Here is a 23,580-nt window from a genome sequence, read left to right on the forward strand (position 1 = left end):
TCCTATGGCAGGGAGACCAGAATTGAACACAATATTCCAAAAGTGGCCTAACCAATGTCCTGTACAGCCGCAACATAACCTCCCAACTCCTGTACTCAGTGCATTGACCAATAAACGCAAGCATACCAAACACCTTCTTCACTACCCTGTTTACATGGGACTCCACTTTCAAGGAAATATGACCCTGCACTCCAATATCTCTTTGCTCAGCAACACTTCCCAAGACACTAACCGTTAGGTGTATAAGTCCTGACCTGATTGGTCTTGCCAAAATGCAGTCAAGTACATTAAGAGGAGAATTTAGGAAATCTTTCAACTCGGCACAAAGCAAGTTTACCTTTGAGCAAGACCCTCATGAATACTTTCGTCAACTACAGACTTACCCACTCCAATATTTTCCGGGTCTACTATCCAGCCTCAACCTTTGTAAACTTCAACTTATCCAAATCTCTGCTGCATGTACCATATCTCAAACAAAAGCTAGCCACACAAAGTTTACATCAACTACTCTGGTTTAAATTAAGTTTTACATTTAAAACTTTCAATTGAAAATATTCACCTCTCTGTATAAATCTGTTCATGGTATCATCCCTCAAAACCTCTCTAGAGGGCTAACAAGCAAAATTGCCAGTGGTAGGGATCAGTGAGAAAATTTGAAACCTCTGAATAAATCAGCTACTCATTTAGCTGAAAGGGAGAAAATGTGGTTGTTTTAGGTTGTAACTTTAAATTGAAGAACAATTTCCACCCCGAAACCTTGACATATCTTTACAGATATTGCCTAATCAGCAATGCATTTTCAGCATTTCATTTGTTTTTCTGGAAAATTTGAAATAAGTTTAATTTGGCCGTACTTTCTGTAATTTTCAATCTGAAATGATTTGCCCTCAGACTATATGGTTGATATTGAATGGATATGTAAATATTCAGAACATTACAATTGCATTCTGATGTCCAAGGATAGAACATGCTGTACGGAGATGAGTTGAATTTATTATACTTTCTGCAATTTTCAAGTTGAAATGTTTTGTAATGTACTTTTACAAATGTCATGAACAAAGTATATTTTTTGAAATTAAATTTGATTCTGCCACAATAATTAATGCATGTATTCATATGTCAATCTTGGAACTACTTTGCAAATGAAAATGTTAGGAAGATTGTACTCATTAGCTGCAGACCTCTGTGAACAGCAAATTCTCTCACAGTGGTGTGAGTGAAGGTGTAGTCGCTATTGGGTACTCTAGTTCTCTATCATGCTCATTCATACATATGCTCCCATATATACATTTGTAGAAACACTTGAGACATATACAATGATGTGCACTTGTATAAACACATTTACACTTAAGGCTATGCACACACACATGTGTTGCAGGTCATTTGGAAGCACATTTGCCTCTGAGTCATAAGATTTTCTGCTCAGGTCCCATTCCAGAACCTTGGCACCAAAATCAAAGCTCCCATTTTAAGCTAGTATTAAGGCTGATGTGTTTCAAATAAGACATTAAACTAAAGTCTTGTTTGCTGTCTCCAGTGAAATTACAACATCTTAGGGCCATATTTCTCAAGACCAGAGGCATTATCACTTAATTGCAAAAAGAACACGTTTATTGATCATAACCGTGTTCTTGTGAGCTTGCTGTGAGCAATATTCCTGGCTGTATTTCCTACGTCATAACAATGACTACCAATCAAAATTAAAAATCACACAACACCAGGTTATAGTGCGACAGGTTTATTTGGAAGCACTAGCTTTCGGAGCGCTGCTCCTTTATCAGGTGGCTGTGGAGCTAGTCATCAGAAAGCTAGTGCTTCCAATTAAACCTGTCGCACTATAACCTGGTGTTGTGTGATTTTTAATTTTGATTGGTAGTTATTGTTATGATGTAGGACTATAACCTGGTGTTGTATAATCTTCGGTGGCTCAGTGGTTAGCACTGCTGCCTTATAGTGCCAAGGACCTGGGTTCAATTCCTGCCTTGGGCAACTGTCTGTGTGGAATTTGCACATTGTCTGTGTGGGTTTGCTCTGGCTTCCTCCCACGGTCCAAAGATGTGTAGGCCAGGTGAATTGGCCATGCTAAATTGCCAGTAGTGTTAGGTGGATTAGTCGGAGGTAAATATAGTGGGGGTGGGTTACTCTTTTGGAGGGTTGGTGTGGATTTGTTGGGCTGAAGGGCCTTGTTTCCAAACTGTAGGTAACCTAATCAAATTTTTGACTTTGTCCAACACTGGCACCTCCAAATTGTACACTTCAAAAGTATTTCATTTTTTTTGTCCAACGGGTTGTGAAGGGTGCTATACAAATGAAAGGTTTTTCTCTATATACGAGCACGGATAGTGCACTGGGAGGTACACACACACACACAACACCGATCATACAGAGAGGAAACAATTCACTCTGATGAGGAACAAGCGACACTCGCAGAGATGCTGAGCCTGACCCGGGGTGCACGAGCACAACGGGGACGAGGAATGACGGGGGCACGCACGCGGACCGTCAGCGAGTGACGGGGGCGCGCACCCCCAGTGAGTGACGGCGGGGTGGAAGGGACGGGGGTAGGGACTGAGACGGGAGCGAGCGCGCCGGCGGGGACGCGCGGCGGTCCCATTGCAGCTGGTTGTCTTTGTCCTCCCCCGGTTTGTTTGGTTGTTTTTTGGGGAGGGGGGTGCACAGGGAGGGTTAAAGCTGCAGGAGCAGGAGGTGGGGGAGATGCTGAGGATGTTGCAGCCCCGGGGCTGCGGGAGCACCGTCACCGTCACCGCCTCCAGTGAGCGGAGTCCGGGCGGAGAGTGAGCGGAGAGGCGCTCCTCACCTTCCGCTGTCCGCAGCCTCTCACTCACACAGACAGACACACATACACAGAGAGAGACACCCAGACAGAGACACACACAGACAGACAGACACACAGAGAGAGACACACAGACAGACAGAGACACACAGACAGACAGAGACACAGAGAGAGAGACACACACACAGACAGAGAGACACACACACACACACCCAGACAGAGACACAGAGAGAGAGACACACACAGACAGACATTGAGTAGAGAGAGAGACACACACACATACACAGAGACACACACAGACAGACAGACACAGAGAGACACACACACACAGACACAGAGAGATAGAGAGAGAGAGACACACACAGTGAGAGACAGACACAGAGAGAGACAGACACACACAGACAGACAGAGACATAACAGAGAGAGACACAAGAGACAGACACTCAGACACACACACTCAGAGAGACACAAATACAGAGACTCAGAGAGACACAGCAGCCATGGGCTTCCTCCACCAGCTCCATCTCCTACTCTGGAAGAACATCACCCTGAAACGCCGGAGCCCGGTGAGTCACTTCTCCCCCATCTCTCTCTCCCTTTATTTTTATTTTTTTTCTTCTTTTTAATCAGTAAAACCTCCAGGAGACTCAGTCTGGTCAGTGCTATAAGAGCTCAGCTTGCTGATGGAGGGAGGGTTTCTGTTCAGACAGGATTACCCCCCCACCCACTCCAATCCCTTAGACAGCATTACTCCCCACCCCTCCAGTCTGTCAGACAGGATTACCCCCCCCAACTCTTCCAGTCCCTTCGACAGGATTAACCCCCACCCCTCCAGTCTGTCAGACAGAATTACCCCACACCCACTCCTCCAGTCCCTTAGACAGGATTACCCCCCCACCGGTCCAGCCTGTCAGACAGGATTCACTTCTCCAGTCCCTTAGACAGGATTACCCCCCCACCGGTCCAGCCTGTCAGACAGGATTCACCCCTCCAGTCCCTCAGACAGGATTACCCCCCCCCCCACCAGTCCAGTGTCTCAGACAGGATTACCCCCCCCCCAGTCCAGTGTCTCAGACAGGATTACCACCCCCCCCTCCAGTCCCTCAGTCAGGATTACCCTCCTACCCAGTCTCTCAGACAGGATTACTCCTCCACCCCTCCAGTCTGTCAGATGTTCCTTCCTTGATCCAGGAGTTTGTATTGCCTTCCTCCCGAAGTTTCTTCCTGTTTGCCCTGGGGAGTGCAGATCCAGCTGCTGGTTATATTGTGGTAGCGCCTGCCTGCAGGGAGAAACACTTCTGCTACTACGCACTTTAGCATCAACACTCGAGCAGTACAATGCATTTGCCCGTGGCCCTCAACTTAAAATATTTTTAAAAAGCGCTTCCAGTTGCCAGACTTTATAAATAGAATATAGTTTTGAGCATGTCTATCCGGAACTGACCAGTACAGTACCTGGAATTGACTAGTAATTGTAATCAACTGGTAACTGTGACATGGCCATCTCTTTGAGATTTTTCCTTTCAGAGTTCAGCGTTAACCCATTCCTAGTTTTGTATCAAGCAGTTGTCAGACCTTTTGTAACAGTTGATAAGTTGAGTTAAAGGTGTACTCGAAAGTAATGGTTTGTAAATGTTGTCTTAGTATTGACAAGTTACATCTCTACAGAGAAAGGAATCTGACCAGTTTCTGTGCTTTTTTCAGTACGTGAGATTGTAATGGTTGTTTGTCACTGAGCCTTACTTGGGTTTCAATTTGACAATCTGTTTTAGCTTGGAACAAGGAGGGATATGAAAAGATTTTTTTCAAACTTCATTAGCAGCACAAATTGCTTTGATATGTGTTAAACAAAGGAGCAGCAATGCAATCTTAATGAACCAATTCATTAATCAATAAGACTGGGCACATTCAGTAAAATATGTGGTACAACATTGGACTCAAAATGTAATAGCCATTTGATGTACTATGTGTATTTACTGGAATGAAAACCGAGGTTGCTGGAAAATCTCAGCAGGTCTGGCAGCATCTGAGAAGAGCAACCAAAATTAATGTTTTGGGTTTGATGACCCTTCCTTGCTTCTGACTCAATGTTCACTTTCATTTCTCTTCACAGAAGCTGTCAGACCCGCTGAGCTTTTCCAGCGACCTCCGCTTATGTTTACTTGTTCACTGTTGGATAACATTGGCTGTGATTTTTGCATGTTACAGTAATTGTGTGATTTAAGTTATTGGTGAACTTGCCTTTTGCAATTGTGTTGTGATTTATATCACTTTATGGTTTGCACCTTATGCCAACTGTGGAATGTTCATATCTTGGTCAGTAGGTTGTGATTGCAAACCTCATTTGAGAGACTAGAGTATGTAATTCTGGGTGACATTGCACAATAAGATTGGTGAGATGCTCACGATCAGATGTTCTGCCTTTTGGATGAGTCATTCAACTGAGGATTCCATCTTGAGCCTTGGCCAACATTTATCTCTCAATCAACTTCACTAAAACACATTTTCTGGATGCTTTATAATAGGTTGCTTTACACAAGTTGCCTCCTGAGTTTCATACATGGCATCAATAAGATCATTTGAAAAAGTACATTATTATGTACTTTGGGGCATCCTCAGGTTGTGAAAGGCGCTATAAGAATGTACATCGCTCTTCATCAGTAACAGGTTTGGTGTCCTTGAATGTTCCAATACCGGCTGTAGAATTAAAAAGACTGAGGGAACAGGAAGATTTAAAAACTGACTTGTATCAAGTTCTAGCAAGTTCTGGCCCTTTCTTGGAAAGGCCATTGGAACAATGTCTGCATAGTAGCCTGCAGTTAGCTGTTTCTAAAACAAAAACCCTGTTTTTGTGAAGAATGTTTAAAATTTTAAATTGGAGCAGAATTTATGATTTGAGAGACCCAACAGTAAAACTTTCTTGAAAAATCTGTGTAATTTTTCAGTTGATTTAATCATGCCTTCAAACAATATTGAAACTGAGACTATTTTGAGTTACCTTACAGCCTTTCCCAACAGCTATATCAATTGAATTCATTGTAGTGTTAGCTGTGACCCAGTGGGTAATACACTTGCCTTTGGGTCTGAAGGTTTGTGTACAAATCCAACTCTAGGCATTTGTGCACAACATTAAGAGTGTATGGGAAGTTTCCTGCTTTGCATGAGATGGAATGTTGAGGTGTTGTTTGTCAATACAAAAGATCTGATGGCTGTTTTTATGAATACTTCCAATATAGCAAAGGAAATATAGGCTATATATTCTTGTCTGTAGTTGGATGTATGAGCACGTGCATGACAGTTAGGGAAAGAAAGCCCCAAAAATAAGAGGCCTAAGGGTGCAGATGCACAGAAACATAAAAGTGGAGTCGCAGGTAGACAGGGTAGTGAATAAAGTGTTTGGTGTGCTTTGTTGGTCAGTGTATTGTATAGGAATTGGAAGGTCATATTACAGCTGTACACTTTTGAAATACTGCATTCGGTTCTGGTCTCCCTGCTATAAGGAGGATGTTGTGAAACTTGAAAGGGTTCAGAAAAGATTTACAAAGATGCTGCCAGGGTTGGAGGGTTTGACCTCTTGGGAGAGGCTGAATAGACTGGAGCTATTTTTACTGGAGTATCAGAGGCTGAGGGGGTGACCTTATAAAGATTGGTAAAATCATGAGGGGCATAAGTAGGGTGAATAGCCAAGATCTCTACCCCCAGGGTGGAGGAGTCTAAAACTGGAAAGCATGGGTTTAAGGTGAGAGGGCAAAGATTTAAAAGGGGCCCTAGGGACAAGGTTTTCACACAGGACAGTACGTGTATGGAATGAGCTGTCAGATGAAGTGGTGGAGGCTGGTATGATTACATTTAAAAGACATCTGGATGGGTATATGAATAGGAAGGGTTTGGAGGAATATGGGCCAAATACTGACCAAAGGGACTAGATTAATTTAGGATATCTAATTGGACTGAAGGGTCTGTTTCAATCCTGTACATCTCTATGACTCTTTATTAAAAAAAACTTACAAAGACTTGTATGAAGTTCATTGAGACAGTGCATAACATTAAAGGTGCTATATAAATAAGTGTCAGAAGGCACAGAGTGACAGTGAGCTACAAGCGAAAAAACTAGGTCACAGAGTCATACAGTAAAGGAAAAAACAGACCCTTTGGCCCAACTTGTCCATCCCAACTAGATTTCCTGAACTAGTCCTATTTGCCAGCATTTGACCCATATGATTCTGGGTAATCCAAGATGGAGGATGGGAAAGATTTCTGGCTGTAACAGCTGCTCCTTTTTTCGAGGTATTTTAGGTGCTGGAGGTGATTTCCTCAAATTCCAGGAGCAGCAATTACTGTTTTAGATGCTGTTGCATTGTCTTGGAACTTTGGGGAAAAATAAGTCAAAACAACAGCAGATTCAAAAGGGAGAAGACCAGACAAAGGAAGCGCATGGTGAGGACAGTGCAGGAGAGAGAGAGAGAAAGAAACTGACACCACAGGGTACCTGCACAGTTACTGTCTTTGCTGTTTGAATTCGTGTATCGCTGGACATTGGAGTGCGTCTGGGGAAATTAACAAATAGTGAAATTCACAACTAATCTTGGAGGAACTGTTGGGCAAAGTTCACAGCACAGAATCAGATAAGTTAATTATTTTAAGTGGCTGACAGAAACTCTGCAGTAGTGAGTAGAGTAGGTTCTTTCTTGAACATATGTTTTCTGAGATATCTCTTGATTAAATTAAAATATAAGCCATTATTGTTAATCTAACCTGGGGCAGTGCGTTTTAGAGGGATAAGACAGTGTTATTTTCTGGGTCAGTAGATTGTGAAGGAGCAATAATGGCCTTTAGTAGAGTGATTTGTGCTTCTTCTCAGACATGGGAGTTTAAAGAGAGGGATATAGAATCATAGAGATGTACAGCATGGATACAGACCCTTTGGTGTTGAAATATTGTGTGCAATTCTGCTCTCCTTCCTATCGGAAAGTTGTTGTGAAACTTGAAATGGTTCAGAAAAGATTTACAAGGATGTTGCCAGGGTTGGAGGATTTGAGCGATAGGGAAAGGCTGAACAGGCTGGGGCTATTTTCCCTGGAGCGTCGGAGGCTGAGGGGTGACCTCAAAGAGGTTTACAAAATTATGAGGGGTATGGATAGGATAAATAGACAAAGTATTTTCCCTGGGGTGGTGGAGACCAGAACCTAGAGGGCATAGGTTTAGGGTGAGAGGGGAAAGATATAAAAAAGACCTCAGGGGCAACTTCTTCACACAGAGGAGGTATGTGTATGGAATGAGCTGCCAGAGAAAGTGGTGGAGGCCGGTACAATTGCAACATTTAAGAGGCATTTGGATGGGTATATGAATAGGAAGGGTTTGGAGGGATATGGGCCGGGTGCTGGCAGGTGGGACTAGATTGGATTGGGATATCTGGTCGGCATGGACAGGTTGGACCAAAGGGTCTGTATCCATGCTGTACATTTCTATGACTCTATATCCCTCTAAACCCATCCTATTCATGTACCTGTCCAAATATTTTCGAAATGTTGTAATTGGTCAGATGACTGAAAACAAAGAGGATGGAAGTCAGGTAGAAAGTTGCAGGAAAGATATTCTAAAACTTGGGGCTTTACCAAGTGGAGCATGGCAAACAGAGATAGGCCAGTTAAAAATGGGAAAGCTCTTTTAAATTTACTTAATCAATTAAAACAAATTAACCAAATTATACCAGATTAGATGTTTTTTTTCAAGGGGCACTGTTACAGCAATCAAACGTTAAAATTGATTTAAACAAAACTGAAATTAGTATATCATTTTAAAGATTAAGCAGGCACTCCAGCACATTACTTACAGTGTGGAAACAGGCCATTCGGCCCAACAAATCCACACCGACCCGCTGAAGCGCAACCCACCCAGACCCATTCCCTTATATTTAGCCCTTCACCTAACACTACAGGCAATTTAGCATGGCCAATTCACCTAACCTGCACATTTTTGGACTGTGGGAGGAAACCGGAGCACCCGGAGGAAACCCACGCAGACACTGGGAGAATGTGCAAACTCCACACAGTCAGTCGCCTGAGGCAGGAATTGAACCCGGGTCTCTGGCTCTGTGAGGCAGCAGTGCTAACCACTGTGCCACCGTGCCGCCATGGAATGGCTTGAACAAACCAGTGGATGCTGTATGCCCCCTATCCAAGGACACCTGGCCATGGATACAACCCCAAAAGAGGGGTAGGCAGTCAATGATCCCCATAACCACCATCTGCCTGGATTGTTTTGCGGCCACCATGCTTAAAACTGGGGATGTGCAAGTGGCCAGAATTTGAGGAGTGCAGGTATCTGGGTGGATTGTGTGGGGCTGGAGGAGATTGGAGATCTAGAAGGTTGAGACCTCGGAGGATTTTGAAAACAAAGGTGAAACATTTAAAATCCAGATGTAACTTGACTATCAGCTGTTGTAAGGTAGTGAGCAGAAGGAATATAGTGTAACAGAGCCAAATGGTGTGAGTTAACATAAAAGCAGCAGAATTTTGCATATGCTAAAGTTCCAATTAAAATGTGGAAGGCCAGCTCATCGAATAGATGAGTCCGTAGCAGATAAAGGCAGGGGTTGGACCAAAGGGTCTATTTCCAATTTGTATGACTATATGACTGAGATTCAATAGCAGATTTTATAGGAAGGATATTAGTGAGCTGGAGAGGGTTCGGAAAAGACTTACCATGATGTTGTCTGGATTGGAGGATTTGAGTTATAAGGAGAGGCTAGATAGGCTGGGACCTTTTTCCCTGGTGCATAGGAGGTTGAGGGGCCATCTTTATGGAGGTTTATAAAATCATGAGGGGCAGAGATAAGGTGAATAGCAATGGTCTTTTCCCTCGAGTGGGGGAGTTCAAAACTAGGGAACATATTTTTAAGGTGGATGGAGAAAGATCTTAAAAAAGACATGAAGGCAACTTCTTTTTCAGTGTGATTTGTGTGTCCAGAGGAAGAGGTGGAATGCGGGTACAGGTGAAACATTGTAAAAATATTTGGATAAATACATAAATAAGAAATGTTTCAAGGGAAATGGGCCAGGAGCAGGCGGGTAGGACTAGTTTAGTTTGGGATTGTGGTTGGTATGGACTGGTGGGACCGAAGGGTCTGTTTCCGTATTATGACTCTATGAGCTGAAATAGGGCTAAAACAGGTGATGTTATGGAGGTGAACCTAAGTGGTCTTAGCGATGGTACGAATATGTGGTCAGAAGCTCACCTCTGATTTAAATGTGACCCCCATGGTTAGTCTCGGACTGTTACCTGGGAGAGAGACTGAGTTAAGGAATGAAGTTTGGAGTGGGCACAAAAAACATAGTGTCTTCAGGCATCACAAAATAAAATTGCAATAAAATTCTAATCATTTTATGTCTGAGAAACAACCTGACAGTAGAGTCACAGTGGAGGAGACAAGATCAGTGGTCGTGAGGTCAAGCAGGATGTCATCAGTGTAAATGTGAAAACTGATTCTGGCTCCTGCTATCAAAGGATGGCATGCATATGAGAAACTGCAGTGGCTGAGGATCGATGCTTGGTGGAGGGTGGGCAGCAGAGGTAAGGGGGCAAGAGCTAGAAGAGAAGTCATTCCCTGTAATTCTCTGGTTATGATTAAATAGAGGTGTACAGCACCATGATAGAGCAGTCCCAAGCCAGCTGTATGACTGGTTGAAAAGGATAAGGAAGGAAGGCTTACTTTTGTTATCATCATACAGAATGACATTTACATCCTGCATTCATGTAGCACCTTTCACATTCTCTAGACACCCAACAATACCTCAGCCATTGACGATTCATTTTTAAGTGTAATCCAATTTGGGAAGTGTTGCAACCAGTTTGTGCACACAAGATTGTATTGAATTTGTTGGCAATAATGATTGACATATAAATATGAGGACAACGGGGGAGATGGCCACTTTTTTTCGGGAGTGGATGACAACATTGTAGAATATCCACACACTTGCACCAACTGTACAACGTTCTAATTATCAAAATGTTGCATAAGACACAACTTCACAATATTGCCGATTGTTGTTGGCAACATTTGATCTTCCCAGTAAAACGTGCTCATTCTTTTTAGCTCTTATCTGTATTGTTTCTTTTCATTGCTGCGCCTACAGTTTTGCTAAATTGCACATGCAAGTGCAAAGTTTGGGCCTGCTCAATTATCAAACACTCTCCAGCATCCTGTATTGTGAGAGGTGATGGGTGCTTGGTTTGTTGGTCTCTGTGGTTAGCAATGAACATCAGTGTGAATTGGTTGTGGTCATTGTTTCAAACAGCAACCTGGAGAAGATGTGCATATGTTAAAATACTGTTTGTGATGTAGTTTGGATATTAGAATCTCGGAAAGGGGAGCTGGGATAAGGTTGAACCTGCTGAATTTCTACATAAACATGGCTCTTCTGCCTTCTCATCAAATTCCTTGAATTCCCTTAGTGTTCAAAATTCTGTCAATCTCTGCATTAATTATACCCAACAAATGAACATCTGCAGCCCAACAGAGTTGAGAATTCCAAAGATTGGCAGCCCTCTGAGTGGAGATATTTCTTATCATGTTAGTGCTAAAAGACCATCCCTCACCCTAGTGTTCCCAACCACGAGAAAGAGCCTCTCAGTGCCTTCCCTGTCAAACCTTATAAAAGATTTATAGTTCTCGATGAGTTCTCTTTAAATGATGATTGTAGGCCCCTTCTACACAAACACTTCTCAAATGACAGCCCTCTAACCCCAGGGCTTAATCTGATAAATTTTCGTTGCACCCTTTCTGTAAAGAAAATGCAATCTTCCTTGGGTACGGTGATTAAATCCCTATTTAATGACTAGACGACTTCCTTTTTTTTCATATAATCCAACCTCCTTTAGGGATGCACACCATTTTCTTTACTGTTCCCTGATTGTATATCAATTTTGTAGTATATTAATTTTTTGTGATTTGTGTAGAAGAGCATCCATATTTGAGTACCAACATTCTCTAGTCTCTTTTAAAATTTAGTCCGCTAACCAAACTGGGTGATTTAATATTTTGACACCTGATACTTCATCTTCCACCTTGTCCAATCACTCAACTTGTCATGGTCTATTTGCAGTCGTTTCACTTCCTCCTTGTAGCCCAAATTTTCACTGAGCTTTGTGTTGGCAACAAGCCTGGATTGATTAAACTTGGTCCCCTCACCTAAGTAACTGATTGACATCTCCTGATTTTCTACAATGTAAGGTAACCGTGAAAAAATGCAGAGTTTAGGAGAGCCTTATTTGTACAGTGAGTGGAGAGCATGTGAAACTTGCTACAGGAAATGGTTGAGAAGAATTGTGTCAATCATATTTAAAAGGAGGCTCGTTAAGGATATGAGGGAGAAGAGAATAGTCACGATGACAGTTAAATAATAAAGGATAGGCTAGAACATAACAGCATGGATTCTTGGACTGAATGGCTTGTTTTTGTCTTGTATCTCCTGAGTGTTTGCAGTAAATAAAACTGTGCTGCTGTGTGCACAAAGCAGAATACAGAAACATGTACCTTGTGCAATTCTACTACAATTCTACTGCTTTCTCAGCAAACCTTTTGGAATCCTATTTGTGCCTTCATGTCCAAGAAGAAATAAAATCGACTTTCTATTTCACACCCTAATAGCTTAGCCAGTACATCCTGAAAGCCCTGAAAAATCTCACTGCCCGACAGACTAATTGTAATTCAACTGAAATGTGTTGAAGTAAATTATGACCATGTGGAAATATAAACATTGTCGTTTAATCTCCAGCTCTTTCCGAGATTATGATAAAGGTCAAATACAAATAATCCCAGCATTCCCCTGCCAGGACAGCCTCTTGTGCTGTGTGACATTTGCTTGTTTAACTTCTTTTCATACGTTCTCCCTTGCCCTTTTAGGGCTGCAGTTTTTTTAACGTGTAATTCCTCTCTTTACCTCTGTGGTTGACTCTCGAGCTTTCTGTCCAAGACACTCTGCTGCATTTACTGTTGAACTAGCTTATCCCACCCTTCCTCCCAATCCAGCCCCCATATTCCTCTACTAGTCACACAGAGATTTCTTGTTAAAAGTAATGCACGGTATTCATTTTAAAATTTATTTACAAGAGAAGGTCTGGTTATGCATCCCTGCTTCTGAGGTCAGTGTTTGAGCTCAGTGCCAGGAATTGATGCAAAATTAAGATCAGAAAGTGCTGGAGAACCTCCAGAGCATCTTCGGACAAAGAAACAGAGTTAATGATTCCAGTCCAATATGATTTCTTCAGGACCGAAAGGGACTGAAACTGTTGACAGAGGGGGAGGAGGACCAAGTGGAACAAAGGTGAGGGTGCTTTGAGCAAAAGGCAAAGGGAATGCTAATGATAATAAAAGAGAAATAGAGATTTAAAATAGGTGTAAATGGCAGGAATGAAAATGAGGAAATGGGTCCACTCTGTTGAGAAGAAAGACAACGTTGTCCTAATGAGCCAAGAAAGGGGTGGGGGGCGCGGGGGGAGGAGGAGAAAGGAAGGTTAACCAATCTGAAGACCAAGGAGAGTGCTTCCCTACCACCAGCTTAGGTTGTGTGTTAACTCGTAAATGCTTCTAACAGGCTCAATATCAATCAGTGAGAACAAGAGCAACTCTTGGTCAGCCATGTAATGGATGGAGAGTTAGTGCCTGCCATCATTAACATCACTGTAGACTATAAACATAGGAGTACAAATACGTTGTCACGGTAGCATTGATTTCCTGAATAACACACTGCCACTATATTGTATTTCTTTTGAGTTTTACATGCCTTCCCAGTGGTTAGCACTGCTGCCCCACAGCACCAGGGACCCAGGTCCAAGTCCACCCTCGGACGACTGGGTCTTCATGGGTTTCCTCTGGGTGCTTCAGTTTCCGCCCAGATGTGCAGATTATATAGATCAGACATGGGAATTGCAGGGTTGCAAAGGTAGTGTAGGGGCTGGCTCTGGGTGGGATGCTGTTTGGAAGGTCGGTGTGTTGGTTCCATGGGCCGAATGCCTGCTTCCATACTGTAGGGATCCTATGCTTCAGGACGTTCAGAAGAGAAAGAAGTACTTTGTTTTGAAAGTGTTTTTGTTTGGAAAATGGCTCATCAAGTTGATCAGAGTAAACTTCTACTACCTGCAATGATATATACAATTGGATAATCTGTGATGTTTGTTAAGAAATAAACGTTGGCTGGGTCGTAGAGTCATAGCGATGTACAGCACAGAAACAGACCCTTTGGTCCAACTCGACAATGCCGACTAGATATCCCAACCCAATCTATCCCATTTGCCAGCACCCGGCCCATATCCTCCAAACCCTTTCTATTCATATACCATTCCAGATGACTTTTAAATGCTGTAATTGTACTAGCTTTTGCCACTTCCTCTGGCAGCTCATTCCATACACGCACCACTCTCTGTGTGAAAAAGTTGCCCCTTATATCTTTTATCTCTTTTATATCTTTTATCCTCTCACCCTAAACCTATGTCCTCTAGTTCTGGAATCCTCCACTCCACGGAAAAGACATTGTCTATTTATCCTATCCATACCCCTCGTGAATTTATAAACCTCTATAAGGTCATCCGGCACTCCAGGAAAAACAGCCCCAGCCTGTACAACCTCTCTCTCTTACTCATTTTCAAAATGTCTTCCCCAATACTGTTCACATCTGGTTTTATAGATAGTTTGATAATCCTTTCAGATCATATACGGTATAAGCTTCTAATCTAGTCTTTAAATTTGGGTGTTTTCAATTAGTAGGTGTGTTGCATTCTTGCTTGCTGTTAACGTTTTAATTGTTGTGATCTTTCTTATCTTCATGATTCAAGCATTTCTATTTGTGTTTGCACAGTTGGAGTGCTAAACAGTTTCCTGAATTAGCTTCTGCTTGTCCTCTATTATGTATTGTAACTTTGTAAGATCTGGAAGCATTGCACACTTTCATAATCTCTGCAGGTAACCAGGTTCTTTAGATAGACATATAACTTTGACTTTCTGTCCTGAACGCAAGTTAGGCAATTCCACAGCTACATGCTGGCTGCGAACCATGTTCATTCTCCCTTCATTTTTGAGGTTTGCCCCATTTTTGGGAACTTGCACAGGAGATGGCTTTGCAGATATGCCCCATCTTGCCTTCCAAACGTGATCTCTGTTGGTGACAGCAAACTCAGAGGTATCACCTGCAAAACCACCCCTGCTCTTCTATTAAATGATCGTGAGATTACTTCCATCCACACGAGGGCAACTCAACCAGGAGAGACAACACGCTGGTGCAATACTCACTCGGTATTTTATTGGATTGTTAAACTAGATTGGATACTTTCTCAACAACCTGGTCAGGGATATTATTACACCCCTGTGGAGCAGGTGGGACTTGAACCCAGGCCTCCTAGCTCAGTGAGAGACACTACCAATGTACCACAGAAAGCAGTATTTGATACTCAAGTCTTTAGAATAGGGTTAGAACCCACAGGCATGTGTGAAGGTGAAAATTGTTGCAGAAAGTAATGCTTGACTGTGTAGAACCTCACGGCAAACAGGTTTGAAATTATTTGCCCATGACTTGAATCGGGTAACATTTTGCGCCGTTGTCTTTATTTTCCAGTTGTAAAGCTTTACAAATGATATTTCAATAACCAGGATGTAACTGGAGCACATGAAATATAATAGTCTGGTTTACAATCTTGAGCTTTTATTATGATGAGTCACTTTGCTAATAGTCGATGTAAATTGTCTTATATTGCCCTCCTTAGCAAACCTCAGCTGCTGAGTCGTATGAGTAATTAATCGTCTTGAAGTTGGAGTTTGAGGATGTGAAACGATTCTGTTGCGTTGGCTGTTTCACAAATACCTGACTTGAGGTGGTGTTATCGATAATTCCGCACGTCCACAAGTTGTATTCCCCAGTTAACACCCTTGTTCTGTGACTGTGTTTCTTTGAATTCTTAAAATGAATCCTCTTGAAAATGCTGACAATGTACAACAGACCATTAGCACCTTTTTAAAATACCAAAAATGTTGATAACCAATTTTATAGCATCAGACAGCATGGAAACAGACCCTTGGGTCACAACCAGTCTGTGCAGACCATAATCCCAAACTAAACTATCCCGCCTTCCCGTTTACGGTCCATATCCCTCCGAACCTTTCTTATACATGAACTTCTCCCAATATCTTTTTTTTTAAAAAGAAACTGTACTTGCATCCACCACTTCCTCTGACAGTTCATTCCACACAGAAACTGCACTCTGTGAAATAAAGTTGCCCCTCATGTCCTTTTTAAATCTTTCTCCTCTTGCCTTATAAATAAGCCCCCTAGTTTTGAACTCACCGCACCCTAAGGAAAAGACCCTTACCCTTCACCTTATCTAAAGCCCCTCATGACTTTATAACCTCAACAATAAGGCCACCCCTCAAACTCCTATGCTCCAATGAAAAAAGTGCCAGCCTCTCGTTATAACTCAAACCCTCCATTCCTGGCAATATCCTTGTAAATCTTTTCTAAACCCTCTCTAGTTTAATAGTATCCTTCCTGTAACAGGGCAACCAGAACTGCACATAACACTCCAGAAGAAGCCTCACTAATGTCCCATACAACCTGCAAGCAAGCTAATGGCGGCCTTAACCACCTGTGATGCAAATTTTCAAAGAATTATGTACCTGAACCCCTAGGCTTCTCTGTTCTACAGTGTTACCCAGGGCCCTACCATTAATTGTATAAGTCCTGCCCTTGCTTGTTTTCTCAAAATGCAATTTATTCAAACTTAAGCTCCACCTGCCACTCCTTTGCCCATTGACCCAATTGATCAAAATCTCTTAGATAATCTTCACTTGTTATTCTTTCAGACTCTATTAGAGCTGCTTTATTTCTTTTAGCATTTCCTGTGCACCAGTGTTACGGGCGTGTTTTTTTAAATTATTATTATTCATCCGTCCTTGGTTCAGCAAAAGCTATGCTGTAGGACTGAAATCCTTTTAGCCGGATAGTCCTCCCTCTTGTCAAATCAAACCACACACACGTGTATCATTCTTCCCATTCTGCCTCTCCCGGTTCTTTGAAACAGCTGTCCAAGTAATCGCAACTCCTCTGCTGCTTTCCTCACAGCACTGCAAATGTTTTCCCTTCAAGTATGTTTTTAGCTCTCGTGTGAAAGCTTGCTTTGAGTGTGTTTTCACCACCTTGCTCAGGCAGTACAGATCGTCGCTCACAGCATAAACATCATTATCCCCCTCCCATTTCTGTTGCCAATAATTTTAAAATCAGTGATGTCTCATTATTGAGACTGGTTAGAGCAATGAACTCGTCAACCATGCCCAGAGTGCCATCAGATTCATAAGATATCGGAGCAGAATAGGCCATTCAGTCCATGGGGTTTGCTGTGCCACTCAATCGTGGCTGATAGGTTTTTCAACCCCATTCTCCTCACTTCTTCCTTTAATCCTTGATTCCTTCACTAATCAAGAAGCTATCTATCTCTGTCTTAAATACATGCAGTAACCAGCCTCCACAGCATATTGTGGCAGATGCACCACCTTCTGGCTGAAGAAATTCCTCCTCTTAGTTCAAAAGCATCATCCCTTCAATCTGAGGTTGTTCCCTCAGGTTCTTGGGTATCCTACTAGTGGAAACATCTCCAATTCCATTCTATCAAGGCCCGTCAGTCTTCTGGTACGTTTCAGTGAGATTCCCAAATATCCTTCTAAGCTCCAGGCCCAGAGTTTTTGACTGCCCCTTATGTGGTAAATACTTTATCCTCGGGGAACATTCTTGTAAACCTCTTCTGGAGCCCTCTACGGCTGCCTCCTCATCCTTCCTTTGATACAGGGCCCAAAACTGTTCTCAATATTACAAATGTGGTCTTCCTCATCCTTCGCAGTACATCCCTGCTGTTGAAATGAATAGTAACATTGCATTTGCTAACTGCCAATTGAACCTGCATGGTAACTTTAAGAAAATCCTGAACTAGGATTTCTGATGCCTTTCCCCATTTTAAAAAAAATAGTCTACTCCTCGTCTTCATACCAGAGTGCATAACCTCTCACTTACCCACATTGTATTCCATTTGTTTCCATCTCCTAGCTTGTCCAAGTCCTTCTGCAGCCTCCCCATCTCCTAAACACTACCTGTCTCTCCACCTATTTTTGTGTCATCTGCAATCTTAGTAGCAGTGCCTTCACTTCCTTTGTCGAGATCATTAATGTATAATTGTGAATAGTTGTGATCCAGCGCAGATTCCTTGCAGAACTCCTCGAGTCATCAGCTGCCATTCGGAAAAAGACCCCTTTACCTTACTCCCTGCGTTCTGCCAGTCAGCCAATCCTCCATCCATGCCAGTACCTTGCCCGTAGCACCACGGCTCTTATCTTATTTATCAGCTTCCTATATGATACTTGGTCACAGGCCTTTTGGAAATTCATATGGATCATGTACACTGGCTATTCTTTATTCATTATTCCCTCAAAGAATTCTAACAGATTTCTCAGGCATGACCTCTCCTTGACAATGCTGTGCAGACTCAGTCCTGTTTTACCATGCACTTCCAAGTACTCTACAGTCTCCTCCTTGATGATGGACTCCAACATCTTACCAATGACCAGGGTCGGACAAAGGCCTACAATTTCCTGTTTTCTGCCACTCTCCCTTCTGAAAAAGGGGTGTTACGTTAGTCATTTTTCAGTCCTCTGTGAACCTCCCTGACTCCAGTGATTCCTGAAAGACCACCACCAATGCTGCACAGTCACCTCCACAATCTCCTTCAAAACCCTGGGGTGTAGTCCATTTGGTCTGGGTGATTTACCCACCTCCAGACCTCTTCACCTTCTCCTTAGTGATGGCCACTACATTCACCCCTGCACCCGACTCCCTTGAAGTTCTAGAATGCTGCCAGTGTCTTCCACTGTGAAAATTGATGCAAAATACCTATTCAGTTCCTCTGACATTTATTTGTTCCCCATTACTACTTCTCCAGCATCCTGTTCCAGTGGTTTCACCATCCACTCTTGCCTCTGATACACTTTTATCTATTCAAAAAACTCTTGCAGTCGTCTTTTGTATTGCTACCTAGCTTGCCCTTCTGTTTCATCTTCTCCCCTTACTGCTGCTTTTTTATTTGTCCTCTGCTGTATTTTAAATTGGTTTGCCACTAATGTTCACCACATGTATACCTGGTTTGTTCAGTGAATATGTGTCAGTGATTGTGATGACTTCGAAGGTCTCCTCACATTCTGTCCCGAGTCTCTACTGGGGTGGCCAAGTGGACATTGAAATTAATGTTAATAAGCCCTTGAGTGTGGAGGGGAAAAATCAATTGGTGGTCCTGTTTCTGTTGGCCACAACAGCAGCCCCTGTGGGTTAGAGTGCGTGGTGCCTTGGCTGGGGTCAGGGGTCATGGATAAAGAATAGGTCGGTGGCAGGTTGATGAAGGATGGCCAAAACCAATCTGATTGTATCCCATCGGGGTATCTATGCCTTCCAGAAGGAAAATAATCAGAAGCACAAGTATCATTGGACAGAGGAAGAGAGAATGGACAGAGAGCAGTAGTGCACAAGTGAAAGCATGTTAAAGCAGAATCGATCAGAGCATTTCATGTTGTCGGAGAATATGGTGGGAGCTTTTGGAAAGGAGATATTTATACTCAAGATTACAAGCTATTTGGCCTGATGAGTCTGATCCACCGCCTTTTCTTCACAAGAGCCTCCTGTCGCCCCACTTCATCTCAGCTAAATAGTGCTCATCACTCCATTTGGTGAGGATTAGTAATGGTGCTTACACTAGTGAAGAAGTAATATTTGTGTTATTTTGCCTGGATTTTGGGAAGCAGTGTGTTTGTGAAATTATTCCTAAGAATTCACCCCATTCAGTGTTGTATAAGCATCTGTTGAGGTGCCTCAGTTACGTGAAATGAGATTCTTGCACTGGTGTCCCTGGTCGGGTTTGTTTAGCTCCCAGCTGATGGCCAGTCATTATGTTGCCAAAGGCGCGGGAAGCGTTGTCTATGTTAAGAGTTCCATTAGCAGAGCCTGGGTTGCAAACACTAGCTGTGATGTAGCATCAGAGAGATGTGGATTCAGTATATAATCACTAACTGATTTAATTGAAGACTGAAAGATTGCTAAGATCTGCACTTGTTCAGTGCTCATCACACTGGAACTCAGAATGGATAGTAATCATTGCATCCCGTGTTGGAAAACGTAAACAAACCTCAGTTCCCTTCCATGGTCTGCTCCGTTTACACCCAGGACTTGCAGACGTGTAGATTAATTTGTTATTTTTGGGGAACAAAATGAAGAATTGATGTTTGATTAATGAACATAAACTTATGCTTCGCTGGGTCTCATGATATATGTGAGAAGGTTTATACACAATTCTTGGTAAGGGATTGTCCAGTCTCCGCATTCTGTGCTCAGGTAGATTGCCCTGATATACAATATAATCCTGTGGGCAGCAGTGAGGAGCCACCAGCCCCTTCCCTAGATTCCCCTTTGCTTTTGCGTGTGACTGTAGAAGGCTATACCACTATACGGAGCAGTACGCCTGATTGTGAAGTCTTGTCTAATGTTGCTGTACAGCATGAAATACTAATGCAAAAGAAACCCAAGCCTGCGGTGGGATGATTATGCTGTAGAAACCTTGGTGCATTCTGTTGAATGCAAATGATCTGGCATGGATCTAGTTATGTGGCTTTTAGTGATGATGTGCATTTCCTGATTTAATCTTCTTCCTGACGCCGTTGCGAAATGTTGCTGTGTTGATTTTCATAATGGGGTTTTGATGGGTTTCCAAGCACTGTTTTAAGTAAAATGTGTTGTTTTTAAAACCATGATTGATCAGTGGTGATGGGCTTTTGATTTCTTTCACTTAAGCTGGTATTAAGTGTGAAGGCGATGCAGCCCATTTCTTCAGGCTGTCTGTTTTCGCCTGCTGTGTCAGAGAAGCTGAGGTTTCAGATGAACCCATTTTGCTTATTTTCCAAAAACAAAGTGCTGGAGAGACTCAGTTTTGGCTGGATGTGAGGAGACAAAAAGCAAGGTTAATGTTTCAAGCTCATTGTCTTTTTTACCTCTCCAGAGGAGCTGCCAGACCTGCTGAATTTCTGGTTTTGTTTGGTTTACATCTCGAGCAACTGCAGCTCTTTATTGTTTTATTGTGGATTGTTTTTTTTTAAATCCCCATCAGGATGTTTCCTGACGAAGGGCTTTTGCTTGAAATGTCGATTTTTTTTTTCCCCTGCTCCTCGGATGCTGCCTGACCTGCTGTGCTTTTCCAGCACCACTCTAATCTTGACTGGAATCACTACTGTCAGCCCACCTAACTTTGGGTAACACCTGGTGTAAGGTAAAGGAAGCAGCTCATCAGTCAGCTCTGTGTAGGAGGCCCACCTTCTGGGTGCTTATTGCTAGGCCACTGATTTCAGCACAGTCCGAGTGGTGACATAATTGGAGGTATTCAGTGGCTCCTGCCTCTCTGTGCCTCTCTGATAATGTCTGGTCTGAATATGGAATACCACTGTCAAAGGCATTAATATCGTGGTGCACTGAAGTAAACAAAATCTTACATTTATTCCACACTTCACAATCTCATTACATCCCAAAGTGCTTTATGTACAACATAGCACACTCGACCCATGATATGGTAATGTTGGAAATCTGGTAGCCATTTTGTACACTGCAAGCTCTCCACAAACAAATGTTTAATGATAGTGGTCAAAGGGAAATTTTCACCAGGACATGGTGACAACTCAAAGAAAAGATAATGCTGCAGATGCTGGATATCTAAAAGTGCTGAAGAAACTCAGCAGACCTGGCAGTATCAATGGAGTGAGGAACAAGGTTAACCCTGAAGAAGGTTCACATCAGAATTGAAATGTTAACTCTTTCTGCACAGATGCTGCCAGATCTGCTGTATTTCTCCAGCACTTTCAGATTTCCAGCATCTACAGCAATTTGCTTTCCTTTGAGTTGTCACCACATGTCCTCGTGAGAGTGTCCCTTTGACCAACATCGTTAAAACATTGCCCTGTTGCTGTTGTGGAGACCTAATGCAGATGTATGCCTGCTAAAACATCTCCTCCTCCTAAAACCTCACCACCCCAGCTGATATACCCAGATACAGTGACTACCTGCTCAGTGACTACAGACGGGCAATATTCATTGGGCCCACATATGGATTACCCCTTTGGTCTCTAATAGGCCCCACTCTTTCCTCACTGTTAATATACTTATAAAAAGCGTTGGGATTTTTCGTGATCCCATCTGCCAACAATATTTCATAGGCCCTTTTGCCCTCTTCATTTGCTTTTTCAGCAACCTCCGACACTCTCTATACTCCTGCAGATCCTCCCTGATTTTAATGCGCTGACCCTGATATATACTTCCTCCTTTTTCTTTATCAAATTCTTGCTATCCCTTGACATCCAGGGTTCCCTGGACTTGCTGCCCTTGATCGTCACTCGTGGAGGAACATGCTGGCTCTGAATTCTTACTACACTACTTATGATGTCCCATTTTTCCAATGTAGACTGACTAGCAAGTAGCTGCTCCCAGTCTGTGTTTGCCAGTTCCTCTCTAATGATATCGAAATCTGCCTTCCCCCAATTTAGACCCTTGACTTATGCACAATCCTTATCCATTTGGTCTACACCTGAACCTGAGGGGCACCAGTATCCTTGGAGGGAGGTTTGCTAGTGCTCTTTGGGGGGGGTTTAAGCTAACTCTGCAGGGGCATGGGAACCGAGACTGTACCTTGAGGGTGCAGGACCTGGAGTGTAGGGAGGTTAGGAACATGGCATCAATCTCGAAGGAGGGTGCCTGTAAACAGGAAGGTGCCTTGAAGTGTGTATACTTCAATGTGAGAAGTATACGAAATAAGATTGGTGAACTTGCAGCGTGGGTTGGTACCTAAGATTTCGATGTTGTGGCTATTACGGAGACATGGGTAGAACAGGGACAGGATTGGCTGTTGCAGGTTCCAGGGTTTAAATGTTTTAGTAGGGTCAGAGGTGGGGGTAAAAGAGGGGGAGGTGTGGCATTGCTTGTCAAAGATAGTATTACAGCGGCGGAAAGGACGATGGATGAAGACTCGCCATCTGAGGTAGTTTGGGCTGAGGTTAGGAATAGGAAATGTGAGGTCACCCTGTTAGGAGTTTTCTACAGGCCTCCTAATAGTCCGAGAGACATAGAAGAAAGGATTGCGAGGATGATTCAGGAGAAGAGTGAAAGTAATAGGGTGGTTGTTATGGGGGACTTTAGCTTTCCCAGTCAATATTAGGAAAGTTATAGCTCGAGTACATTAGATGGGTCAGTGTTTGTCCAATGTGTGCAGGAGGGTTTCCTGACACAATATGTAGACAGGCCAACAAGAGGTGAGGCCATACTTGGATTCGGTTCTGGGTAACGAACCAGGCCAGGTGTTAGAATTGGAGGTAGGTGAGCACATTGGGGACAGTGACCACAATTCGGTGACTTTTACCCTAGTGATGGAGAGGGATAAGTGTGCACTGCAGGGCAAGAGTTATAGCTGGGGACAGGGAAATTATGATGCGGTGAGGCGCGACGTAGGATGCGTGCCTTGGAAAAGTAGGCTTCGAGGCAAGGGCGCAATCGATATGTGGAACTTGTTCAAGGAGCAATTATTGAGTGTCCTTGATAAATATGTACCTGTCAGGCAGGGAAGAAAGGGCCGTGTGAGGGAGCCATGGTTTAATAAGGTATTGGAATCCCTTGTTAAAGGGAAGAGGGCGGCCTATGTAAAGATGAGGCGTGAAGGTTCAATTGGGGCGATTG

The 23,580-nt window shown here is 43.0% G+C and overlaps 1 protein-coding gene across 4 annotated transcripts in view; it reads left to right on the top strand.

Moving 5' to 3' along the window:
* The first annotated feature begins 2,599 nt into the window (after nt 1–2,599).
* abca2 (ATP-binding cassette, sub-family A (ABC1), member 2) overlaps nt 2,600–23,580 on the top strand; it is a 548,786-nt gene continuing 527,805 nt past the window's right edge. For 3 of the 4 annotated variants that reach the window (XM_072566423.1, XM_072566425.1, XM_072566426.1), the window contains exon 1: nt 2,601–3,360. In XM_072566423.1, the coding sequence (XP_072422524.1) occupies nt 3,295–3,360 (66 nt within the window). In that variant the 5' untranslated portion in view covers nt 2,601–3,294. Of the gene's footprint in view, nt 3,361–23,580 lie in introns of all 4 variants that reach the window. The other variant, XM_072566424.1, reaches the window with a different exon arrangement.

The sequence above is a fragment of the Chiloscyllium punctatum genome, chromosome 49 (assembly GCF_047496795.1).
Source record: "Chiloscyllium punctatum isolate Juve2018m chromosome 49, sChiPun1.3, whole genome shotgun sequence".
NCBI classification, from domain to species: domain Eukaryota; kingdom Metazoa; phylum Chordata; class Chondrichthyes; order Orectolobiformes; family Hemiscylliidae; genus Chiloscyllium; species Chiloscyllium punctatum.